The sequence below is a fragment of the Bos grunniens genome, chromosome 26 (assembly GCF_055505025.1).
Source record: "Bos grunniens cultivar Pamir isolate PY7600 chromosome 26, Bosgru_T2T1.0, whole genome shotgun sequence".
NCBI lineage: Eukaryota > Metazoa > Chordata > Mammalia > Artiodactyla > Bovidae > Bos > Bos grunniens.
Window position 1 is genome coordinate 5581554 of NC_141190.1, and position 13108 is coordinate 5594661.

General features: G+C 34.8%; 1 protein-coding gene across 1 annotated transcript in view; it reads left to right on the plus strand.

Moving 5' to 3' along the window:
* Positions 1–13108, plus strand: part of LOC147343960 (protocadherin-15-like) — a 1781617-nt gene that overhangs the window by 1435408 nt on the left and 333101 nt on the right. The window contains exon 17 of the mRNA XM_086377653.1: positions 4930–5123. Coding sequence (XP_086233779.1) covers positions 4930–5123 — 194 coding nt within the window. The remainder of the gene's footprint in view (positions 1–4929; positions 5124–13108) is intronic.

Genomic DNA, 13108 nt, shown 5'->3' on the forward strand with positions numbered 1-13108 from the left:
GAGTGGGATCATAAAGAAAGCTGAGCGCTGAGGAATTCAATCTTTTGAACTGTGTTACTGGAGAAAACTCTTGAGAGTCCCTTGAACTACAAGAAGATCAAACCAGTCAATCCTAAAGGAAATCAACCCTGAATATTCATTGAAAGGACTGATGCTGAAGCCTAAGCTCTGATACTTAGAGCTCTGATGTGAAGAGCAGGCTCATTGAAAAAGACCCTAATGCTCGGAAAGATTGGGGGCTGGAAGAGAAGGGGGCAACAAAGGATAAGATGGTTAAATGGCATCACCTACTCAATGGATATGATTTGAGCGAACTCTGGGAAACAGTGAATGGCAGGGAAGTCTGGCATGCTGCTGCATGCTGCAGTCCATGGGGTCGCCAAGAGTCACACACAACTTAGCAACTGAACAATAAGAAATGTGTGCTTCTTATATTTTCACAAACAGAGCAAGAAAGAAATGGAACAAATCTAGCTTATTAAATGCGAAATAAAAGGAATGAGGATGATGCACTAGAAAATAGAAGTGAATGTCTAGAAAGAGTGAAATCTTTTTTCTACTTTAGTCAAAAATCAAAATAAACCTAGCCTCAGATAATAACTGAGATTCTGGAAACTCTCCTCAGTGAATATTTCTTAAGAAAATCCTCACCACAGCACTATTGATCACACTTTATATTCTCTAAGTGAAATTTGAAAGTTTTAACTATAAAGTTACAATACAGAGAAAGTCCTTACTAATACAATATTTCCCTTAGCAATAGGAAAACAAACAAACAAAAAAAAAAACATTGAACAAAACCTCTGGTGAGGTTTCCAGCGCACTTTTTATTATTAATAATGCCAAATATATGTCTGTGTAAATTAGAAAATCCCTTTTTATAACAGCAGAAGACTACGGTATAAATGTAGCCTACATGTACCAAAGAAAGTAGTGTAGCTTTATTCTTTATTATTTGATTGTTATTTACGCTCTTAGTAAAAACATTAAAAAATTATTTAGTTTTCTGTATCAGGTATGGAATGTTTCTGTCCATGTTTGAGAGTCCATCACAGTTCTATTATAATTTTTATTATAAATGGGAGCTATTAAGATAATTTAATGCCATTCCCTTAAAACCTTCTTATCTAAAACTGCATCATTCTCCCTGGTTTTTCATGCCCTCAAAACAAAAAAAAAAAAAAAGAGAGAGAGAGAAAAAAGAGTTCAGGAACCACTCTACATATTCAATATCAGGTATATATTAATCTTTTCATTATTTACTTGAGCCACACAATGACTCTCAAATTTTTTAGTATTGCCCATAAAACCTTCATCATCTTGCTTCTGTTTACCTTTTTCATCATGTGTTAGCCTTTCTCTAGTTCATCATGTTTGGCCTCTGTGAGAGCGCTATTTATTTTCTTCATCTCAGGGTCCTTAACTTAACCTTAAATAGGCAAATCCTTCTGTGTGTGTGTGTGTGTGTGTGTGGGATGTCAAGGTGTCTGAGGACAAGGATATTTGTAACATGTACATATTGGAATACTGAGAGGAAGGAATTTTGTCAGGGTAAGGTTAAACTTCCTGAAAAGGACTGTAATACATTAGAGAAAAGAAATACGTTAAACAATTTAGTGTTCCTTACCATTCAGATATTGTTTTGGTAAAACAATTAAAAGTCACATATTTTAGTTTACTTTCATCTGATAACATGTGAGTGACACTTTGCTTTCCCCATGTAAATTAACCCAATTTTGTTTAGGAGGCAGATTTTCCCACTAAATTAGGAACAGGCTTCATATACCTTTAATATCCCCAATCTCAGGGGTCCCCAATCTCCAAGATCTAATGCCTGATGATTTGAGGTGGGGCTGATGTAACAGTGATAGAAATAAAGTATGCAATAAATGGAATGCACTTGAATCATTTTGAAACCATCCCTTCTCTCCTTCCGGTTCGTGGAAAAATTGTCTTTCATGAAACTAGTCCCTGGTGTCAAAAAGGCTGGAAACCACTGTCCTAGACCACTGATCACAAGATCATTGATTTGTTATTGAATTACATCTCCACCACAGTTTAGTTTCAGGGGTTTTCTTTTACAATATGCTATCATTTTCAGGGTTTTCAGAGTCAGTGTCTCAGCTATCTTTTCTAATCTTGAACCACTAATAATTCCTTTAAAATATTTTTGTTTGCATGTCTAAGGACACAAAATGTGAATTCTTGACCAACTATTTTATTACTTACTGCTGAAAGACTGAATATTTGTATTAAGTTACTTAGATAACAAATGTTGAATTCATTTTTAGCTTATTTATTAAACTTCCTACTTGTTAATGGTTTCTGTGGTGCTAGTTGTAGTCCCTGAATATATTATCTCATCTGTGATTGGTTGGCTGTGCAGTTTGAGGACTGTTTGTATCACCTGCGCTTTGTAGTACTGTTTGGTATTTACAGCACCTCCCAGATGGCTGCCTTTTGCAATTTAATTATCTTTAAGTTTATCCTGTCTCCCAATATTATGTATGAAAATGTTAAATAAGAGCAACCATAATACCTGTATCCCTAAAGCACATTCCTCAACACTTCTTCTTAACTTGATTCATTGCCATTTATCATTAAATTCCTTTAGCCAATTTAAGTCCCAGGAAGAATGTTAATATTGAATCCAATTTGAGCTAAATTTTAATTAAGATTTCCTGAGACATTGTGTTAAGTGATTTACTATAATCAAAATTGATATCTCTTCTGCTACCCCTGTCCTCTAATTTTCTAATTTTATCCACACACAAAAGAAAATGAGCTTGTCTGGCATGAATAATTCTCCATAAATATATATCATTCATTTTGACTGTTTCTACAAATTGTTTCCTTCTCTCTGCCTTTAGGACTATGTCTGTCATTCTTACAGAAGTCCCAGAATCATTTCATGGATTGCCTTTCCTTCTGGCAACAACATCTGTTCACTCCCAAATACCCAGTGTCAGACTTAGCTGAATTTATACCTCTGTTTCAAATTTCTTTTTTTTCTTCTCAATTATTTTTGTTGCTTCTATTTCCATGCACAAAATCATTCTAAATGTAGTGGACGGATAGTAAAAATAGACTATGCCCAGTATACCCTCTTAAGCATGATGTGATGGGTAAAGAATTTTGTTTACATTTCATTAGAATGGTTAACATGATACTTTGAAATGGCCATTAATTAACACAGCGTTCCTGAAATTGAATTTATTTCAAGGTAAATGTGTATACTCACATTTTGTCTAAGAAAGTACACCAGAATATCCAGTAGCCACCAAAAGGAGTCTGTGGATGACAAAGAACTGCTACTTTAAAGACATGAAACTCATAGATTAGATATACATAAGAAAATGTCAGTAAATAAGGAATTTTTTTTCTACAACATATTTATTACAACATCTTGTGTTTTCTTTATTAATAGGAAACACATATTTTCCTCTTAGGTATAAACTGAGGCCCGTTTTCCTTTCTTCATCTGTCAAAGGATGAAAACAATAAATTCTGTGACTGTAAAATGTATAAGATTTCCCAGTAGAATCTTAAATTTGGTTCCCTTAAGTGAATTTATACTTATCAGGAAGTTAAGGAGCCTTATTTAACATATTAAATCACGATTACATTAATTGTGCTTTGTAAAGTTAATAATGGTTTTCTCTTTTCATATATAATGATTCAAAGTAGTCTTTAACTACTGGATGTCATTTGTTCCAAAATGATTATGAATATATCCAAATTAGCCTTAAAAATATTCATGTGGTATTATTTCAGGGACTCTGAATTGAGTCCTTTATCTCAAAAAAAGGAAAAAAAATATTGAATTTGATATTTTAATTTTCTAATTAGATATTCTGCAATTGGAGATGTGTTCGTTTGCTTTTCAAAAGGTAATACTCTAAACCTTATCAGTCTTTTATAAGTCAATGTGAACAAGCTTATAAGAATCTTTCTTAGAGCCATGTGTAAATAAAAAGGATTCCAGGACAAGAGAGTTTCTGGAAGAGGGGAAGGAAAACAATATGACAGGAAAAAACTCAGAGCAAAAGGAAGGATGGTAACAATAAAGGCAAACTTCAGCCATTTCATTTTTTTCCAGGCCTCTGTCCTTAGTAAGGAGAAGGAAATGGCAACCCACTCCAATATTCTTGCCTAGAGAATCCCGTGGACAGAGGAGACTGGTGGGCTGCTGTCCATAGAGTCTCACAGAGTCAGATACGACTGAAGCGACTTAGCATGAATGCATGCATTGGAGAAGGAGATGGCAACCCATTCCAATATTCTTGCCTAGAGAATCCCAGGGACAGAGGAGCCTGGTGGGCTGCCGTCTATGGGTCACAGAGAGTCAGTCGGACACAACTGAAGTGACTTGGCAGCAGCAGCAGTCTATAGTAATGTGCATTTATGTGTTAAAAGCAGGTGATGAGAGAGAGGAAAAAAAAAAAATCCTATAGGGACATTAGATTCGCTGTTAAGGTTCTCTTTCTTTTTTGGTTTAGTAAGTTAAAATAACCCACTCCAGTGTTATTGTTAGAACAACCCACTCCAGTGTTCTTGCCTGGAGAATCCCAGGGACAGGGGAGCCTGGTGGGCTGCCGTCCACAGGGTCGCACAGAGTCGGGCACGACGGAAGCGACTCAGCAGCAGCAGCAGCAGCAGCAAGTTAAAATAAAAATAGCTTTCAAGATTCAAAGCCTTTTATCACTCTCACAAGAACAACAACAAAAAAATCTTTTCTGATGTGATTGCTTCATTATTTGAACACAGTAGCCTAAATTCAAGAAAACAAGAGTGTATATGACGAGAGAACTTTCTTTACTTACTGTGTGTGTATTTGAAAGCAAGCTTCTTTTGTTGGGGGGAAAAAAAATGACGTGATGGTGAAAAGTTGAGTCCCCAGAGAATTTATGTTGTGATTTTCAATTCCAGCTCACTGCAGTCGACGCAGACGAAGGGTCAAACGGGGAGATCACATATGAAATCCTGGTTGGGGCTCAGGGAGACTTCATCATCAATAAAACAACAGGGCTTATCACCATCGCTCCGGGGGTGGAATTGATGGTTGGACGGACTTACGCGCTCACCGTCCAAGCAGCGGATAATGCTCCTCCAGCAGAGAGAAGGTAATTTATATCAGAACCAATGCAGTCTTTTCATCGGTCTGGTTTAACCCCATAATTAAATTTAAGAAAAGCAGCGAGCATTCTTTTATCTTATAAACATCTAAATTGGACCAGAAAATCAAAGAGACTAGTTTCTCAGGAACTGCATATTCTTCTTTTGTCAAATTGCGGAAAAAGTATGATAAAGTCAAGATTAAGCCACAAAATAATGAACTATGATTCCAAGATGTGAAGGATGCAAGTCTCTGTTGGGAGGGGGAGTGGGAACTGGGAAATATCAGAAGCCTGTGTCCAATATATTATGAAAAGTAAGGTTGCTACTGCGAGCTCATAGATAACGTGCAACACATGATGTCTCAGGGATTTGAAGCCATCCCTCAGTGTCTGGATAATTATTTTTAAATTATATATATATATAATTTTATCTAGAAAATCATTATATATAATATAATCTTATATATATGTATACATATATATATGAGAAAAACATTAAGAGAAAGCAAAGTAAAAAGACTTTCAATTATTACAACTACATTTACTTATTCCCCCACCTGAGATCTTCCTTTTATTTCTTGTTTGTTCCAAATTTCAGGATGCATTTTAAGAAAATGTAAACTTAATATTAATACATTATTGAATCTTTCTAGGAACTTTATGTCTCTTCATTTGCCCATGTTTTCTTTTGTATCCTTTAGTAGATTTTATTTTCAAAAATTTTTTTTACAAATGTCCTATACATTTTTTTAAATTTAATTTAATTTTATTTCTTAACTTAACAATATTTTATTGGTTTTGCCATATATCAACATGAATCTGCCACAGGTATACATGTGTTCCCCATCCTGAACCCTCCTCCCTCCTGCCTCCCCATACCATCCTTCTGGGTCGTCCCAGTGCACCAGCCCCAAGCATCCAGCATCGTGCGTAGAACCTGGACTGGCGACTCTTTTCATACATGATATTATACATGTTTCAATGCCATTCTCCCAAATCATCCCACCCTCTCCCTCTCCCACAGAGTCCAAAAGACTGTTCTATACATCATTGTCTCTTCTGCTGTCTCGTATACAGGGTTATTGTTACCATCTTTCTTAATTCCATATATATGCGTTAGTATACTGTATTAGTGTTTTTCCTTCTGGCTTACTTCACTCTATATGGTAGGCTCCAGTTTCATCCACCTCATTAGAACTGATTCAAATGTATTCCTCCATTGTGTATATTTACCACAGCTTTCTTATCCATTCATCTGCTAGTGGACATCTAGGTTGCTTCCATGTCCTGGCTATTATAAACAGTGCTGCGATGAACATTGGGGTACACGTGTCTCTTTCAATTCTGGTTTCCTCAGTCTGTATACCCAGCAGTGGGATTGCTGGATCATAAGGCAGTTCTATTTCCAGTTTTTTAAGGAATCTCCACACTGTTCTCCATAGTGGCTGTACTAGTTTGCATTCCCACCAACAGTGTAAGAGGTTTCCCTTTTTTCCACACCCACTCCAGCATTTATTGCTTGTAGACTTTTGGATCGCCAGGATGTTTCTCATTTTTTGTTATTGTAAATGGACTCCTTTCTTGTTCTTCTAATTGGCTGACATTTACACATACAAAAGTTATTAACCTATATTAATTTTAACACACTTTCTTAATTCTCATATTTTTATAGCTTTCCAGTTCGTATTTTTATATTATCTAATAATACATTTTAAAAGTAGTGATACTTTGATGTCCTTCTTTTTGTTTATTTTGTTCTCTTTAATTTCATTTGATAGTACTTCCAATAAAAATGTTTGTCTTGATTTTAATTAGGAAGGCCTCCCATGTTTCCCTAGTATATTGGTTTATGGTTAAAAAACATTTTACTATGTTAATAAAGCATTCATCTATTTGTATTTTATTGACTTTTAAAAAATAAGAATGGTCATTTATTCAAGTCAAATAATCCATCAACTATGAAAGCAGTAATGACTTTTCTTTTTGAGCTAATGCTAGGATGACTGATCTTAATACAGTTCTAAAATATATCTGTTTTTCATTCCTGATATAAATCCGACTAGGCTTTGGTGTTTTAATCTTGAAATAAACTTCTGGATTATGTTTGTTGGTATCTTATTTAGTGAAATCCATCCATGCTTCTCTTTTTGAGAAACTTTTGTGAAGGCTTTATATAGTTTTTATGATACTACATAGATGAAATAAACAAAAATACAAAGGAACACAAAAAAGAATTAATAAGTCCAACAACAATATGAATTACTTGTATCTCTAAAGTCAATAAATCCAAATTCAATTCTCTGAAAAATAAATAAAAACATAGATAAATTGATAACTATCAGCTAGCCCAGTCAAAGAGTGGGAGAAAGTAGAACTTTGCCTAATAAATTCTGAGAGGGAAATGACATAGAAACAGAAGAAATTGGGAGAATAATTAAGAGACAGCTTTGCTTTAAATGCAAAAACTTAAAAACATGGATAAAATGGATAACTTTTCAAAAAGTTATAATTTACCAAAACCAATTGCAAAGATTAAGAATTCTTAAGAGATCAATTCTGTAGAGGAAAATACTACCCCAAACTCTAGCAAGGCAAGAAAGTTTGACAGAACTGTAACAAAACCACTGACCATTAAAACCCCTCCAGAGCAGAAAATTGGACATTATTTTCCCTGAAGCATAACCACGTGAGAGACTTTTCTCTTCACATCCCTCTTATCATTAATCATAGACATTTCATAGAACCCTGTATTTCCTCATTGATATGTCTAGACTGTTCTTTCTCTTGTTTCTCAATATTTTATCTTTTAATCTCATTGCATAAGAATGAATGTACTTTCCAGTCCTCCTTGCTACTCTCATCTGCAGAGGACAGATCCTGCCTCCATTTTCTCCCACTGTTATTTATAAACCTGTAGGTCACTCCGGAAGACTTTAGTTCTTGCCTGCTTGGCATTTACTTCAACAGTATGTTTGTCAAAATGCTTAGTGACTTCATTGTCCAGTGTGGTAGAAAGCATCTCCAAATTTGCAGTTGTTTTGGCCAGGATCTCTGGAGCCCTCCTCAGTGCTTATTTTTCAAACTCCAAATATAATCTTGAGCAACAAATCTAAGCTCTAACCTGAAAACATTCAGAAAACAAGAAATCCCACTACTTTCATTAATAACATCACAGTCTAAGCCATTGTTCTCTCTAGTCTATAGTGTTGAAAACCTCTTCTAATGAGAAGTCTAATTAGACTTCTGCCTGAGCCCCCTTCAGAGTCTCTTCTCGATACAATAGCTTGGGTGATTCTGATAACATAGAACACATCTCTTCCTTTTGCATAGATTTCTAGAGTCTTCACATCTCACGCTGTGTAAAAGGCAACATCATTAAAAGGGCCAGTGGAGCCCAGCCCAGTTTGTCCTGGTAGCAGCCACAGAACACTTCCTCATGTCACCTCTTCACATTTGCCTGGCCTTCTACTGTGTTTTTTGTCTTAGTCCACTCCAGTTATCACACTGGTCTCCTCTCTGTCTCTGAGACTTGCACCCACTTGCAAACCTTTGAACTTGACTTTCATCTCCTTTCAGCCTGCAGTGGTTTTATCCTCAGATTTCTTTGTGGCCTTATTCCTTCAAGGTCATTACCCAATCATCACTTTGTCTGTGAATCCTTTTCTAACAACCTGTTTGCAACTACAACAAGCTCTCAATGCTTTTATAGCCCTTTCCTAGTATTATCTGATGAACTGAAAGTACTACCATGAAATGCACTATATGCATTTTTGTTTAGAGGATGAATTTCATTGTCTGCCTTGCTTCTTCTCCACTAGCTAGTTCAAAAGCATAAGAATCATTGTGGTTCAGTTTTCTCTTTTTCCCAGAAGTCAAAACAATTTCTGAACGCCCTAAGTTCTAAACAAGCATCTTTTTTGTTTCTTTTCCTAGATTTTTAATAAATGTCATTTTGGGTTTTTAAATAGATGAATTGGATTAATAGATGATATGACACAAAACTCAGTTTTTTTTTAGAGTTTCCCAAACAAAGAGTTAGATTTGAAATTCTGCCTTCCCAGAAAGTATACACCAGTTCTCTCCTGATGCTGCTGCTAAGTGGCTTCAGTTGTGTCCGACTCTGTGCAACCCCAGAGATGGCAGCCGACCAGGCTCCCCCTTCCCTAGGATTCTCCAGGCAATAACACTGGAGTGGGTTGCCATTTCCTTCTCCAATACATGAAAGTGAAAAGTGAAAGTGAAGTTGCTCCTAGTCCCTATTAAAAAAAAAAAAAATATATATATATATATATATAGGTGTCTGTGACAGTAAGATTTTCTACCCAGTCCAATAAACCATTTATTACATAACTACCATTTATGAGAATACAAAGATAAACATAGTAATTGTCATTTGCAGGCCAAAAGAAAAATTACAGTGAATTGTAGAAAGTAGAACTATAAATAAATCAATTTACCATGGTGAAGTTGAGATTGAGGTAAATTCTCAGCTTTCTGGGACATTGATGAGGGCACTTGTCATAACAGGGGAGTATTTAGAAGATCTACTAAACAAGATGAGTTAGGAGAATGAGCAGAGGTAGACCACATTAAAAAATAATAATAATAATAAAGCCCATCACATTATTTATACAACTGGAGAAGTCTGAAATAACTTGGATATTTTGGATTTTAGATATTTTGGATAATTGCAAGTCAGTCAGCAAATCAGTATATTAACTATAATTCAGAGGGTCAGTAGAGTTAAGGGTCATATCATGGAAAATTTAATTTGTTTTCTTAAGAAGCTTGGAGTTATCTAGTCAATGGAAGCAATGGAAGGACTTTAAAACATAAATTCATCTGAGAGAGTTTGGTTTCAGGAAAATCACTCTGGTTCCCCTATAGAAGATAGATTTGGGGGAAGATGAAGCTGAAGGCAGGCTTCCCCAGTGGCTCAATGGTAAAGACTCTGCCTGCCAATGTAGGAGCCTCGGGTTTGATCCTTGGGTCATAAAGGTCCCCTGGAGAAGGGAATGGCAACCCACTCCAGTAGTCTTGCCTGGAGAATTCCATGGAAAGAGGAGCTTGGTGGGCTATATAGTCCATGGGGACACAAAGAATCAGATATGACTTAGCAACTGAACAACAACAAACAGCAAAAGCTGTAGGTAGAGAGATGAGGCAGAACACCTCCACTAAGAAAACGTTGCTGATGGGTTGAACTGGACCATCAGTAAGGAAAAATGGAGAGAAGCAATTATTAAAAATTTTTTTTTTTTTTTAATTTTTTATTTTTTTTTTCTAATTTTATTTTATTTTTAAACTTTACATAATTGTATTAGTTTTGCCAAATATCAAAATGAATCCGCCACAGGTATACATGTGTTCCCCATCCCGAACCCTCCTCCCTCCTCCCTCCCCATACCATCCCTCTGGGCCGTCCAGTGCACCAGCCCCAAGCATCCAGCATCGTGCATCGAACCTGGACTGGCAACTCGTTTCCTACATGATATTTTACATGTTTCAATGCCATTCTCCCAAATCTTCCCACCCTCTCCCTCTCCCACAGAGTCCATAAGACTGTTCTATACATCAGTGTCTCTTTTGCTGTCTCGTATACAGAGTTATTGTTACCATCTTTCTAAATTCCATATATATGCGTTAGTATACTGTATTTATGTTTTTCCTTCTGGCTTACTTCACTCTGTATAATAGGCTCCAGTTTCATCCACCTCATTAGAACTGAATTGAAAGTCTCTCCCAGGTTTTTATCTAAGCTGACTGATTGGTAGCAATGTCAATAAGGCACACATATTTGAGTGAAAGGGAAGAGCTCAATTTCATACACGTTTACTTGTATTTACTTGGAATAAATATATTAATATATTCAAAAAGAAAATGGATATACATGTCTGAATGTGAGAAGACATTCAAGGGCTATATCTTGTGTAGAAACAAATAGAATTCATTTATACAGTGAATAGTTACAGAATTCAAAATGAGAGTCTACGTTTGAATGAATTTAAAATAATAGTGTCATTTATGCTGGGTTATTCTGGAGGGACGTTAAGATGACTGATGCTATTTAATTAATGTGCCAGGGCTAGACATCATGCTAGTGACCTTTATATATAATTTTTAATCTTAACAAAAAATTATAACTCTTGCATAGCTCTATTTATTTTTATAAACCAAAAATAAAAACTGAAAAGGATAACTTACTTGGGTACATGACCCCTTGCCCACATTCATAAAAAAGTGTTGATAACCATAATAAACAAGAGGTAGAAACATAACTTGAACTCAGGACCCTTAGATTCTAAGATCTTCCCCTTCATTCTGTTTCATATCCATAACCCTTAGTAGTTATTATTCTGGTGAAAAAAATGATAAGATAGTAATAATATTAATGCTAATTATAAACATAAGTATATCTTGTCTTTATTATTTAAAATGTTATTAAAAGCCGATAATAGTCATCTATTTTGTAACTTATTTTCATTGAAGATAGTGCTGTACTAAATAGATGTCTAATCTATATGTGCATGCATATTATGATTAATATTTTTAGACAACTTTATTATTTAGTGAGTGAGATTTTAAATTTGCTTTGAAGTTCCGGTTTGCAAGTCATATTGCTGATTTGCCTTGATAAGCCTTTGTTTACAGTAATTTGTAGTCTAACTGGTTTTTACTTAAATCAAATTGTATTCTACTCCTAGAAACAAAGTGGCATTTTCAGAATTTGAATATACAGGTCTTTTCAGTGATATGAGGCATTTATTTGACTTAGTCTCACTGTTTTCTTTATAGACCATGGTTTGGGCACTAAAAGACCACCTTATGATGGTTGATTATCAAGTGGGACCTGCAGAGAGTAAAATCCATATACCTCCATCCTACCTGCCACAATAATGTTATGTTTCCCTAGAATAATGACACTTGCTATTTTCTGGAGGAAAATTAGTCTTTCAGATTGAGTTGATGATTGAACTGAAGAGTTGTGAGGCTTTGCTTTCAGTATTTCTTTTTGAAAAAGATGCCCTTAGAAAATTATGAACATAAAAATATAGATTGTGGCATATTTTACAAACTGATCCAGACGACAGCAGTGACATGTAGACCTAATTAAATGATAACACTAAAAGCAATGATGATTTTCTGTCTTATGCTTTTCTAATAAACAACCTCAATTCTAAATGTCAATAACACTGACTCTCAAAATGAAGATTTATGAATTAACTAGCAGAAGAATTAACTGTTTATATGTTTGTTATTCTAATTGATTAAACTAGCCAAAGAATTAGAGTAAGAGGAGCCATAGTCTATAGTGGTTTTGTTTGGGGGAATTTTGTTTTTTTTCAGTTATTGATAAAACAGAAGAGGACAAAACAAAAGATTTTTAAAAAGTAGTAAGATACGTTAGATAGTGTTTACTTTTTGTCTGTAAGTCTTCTTGTATGTAACTGCATTAAATTAAGTAAATATTTAATCTTAGTATGAGTTAAAGTACTACTATTAAGTATTTATCAAAATGTATAGATAAAATTCAATCCCTTCCCGCAAATATAAAACAAATCATGATAAAACAACTGATGCCTGGCAAGGAATACTTTTTTGATAATCTATTTTCATGGAATTCAAGGTTGTATCTAACTAACACAATATTAAATCACCCATTCTCAAATAAAATTATTTTTCAATTATGAATATATGTATTTTAAAATAACTTCACATTATATATTTAACATTAATAATAAAAATTTATGGAAGTATTCATTTTAGAAAAATTGTACTGAGTTTCCTCTTGGGAAGCACTAGAAATATAAGACAAGATGAGCTTTTTGCCCTCACAGCATTCATATAGAGGCACTGGTAAATCTGGATATAGCATAGTATAATTACAAGTGCAGTTTAACTTGGACAGGAAGGAAAATGAGGTATCCTAGCAGAAAAAAACAATAAAAGCAACGACACAGAGACACAGCAAAGTATTGTCTGCTGTGGGA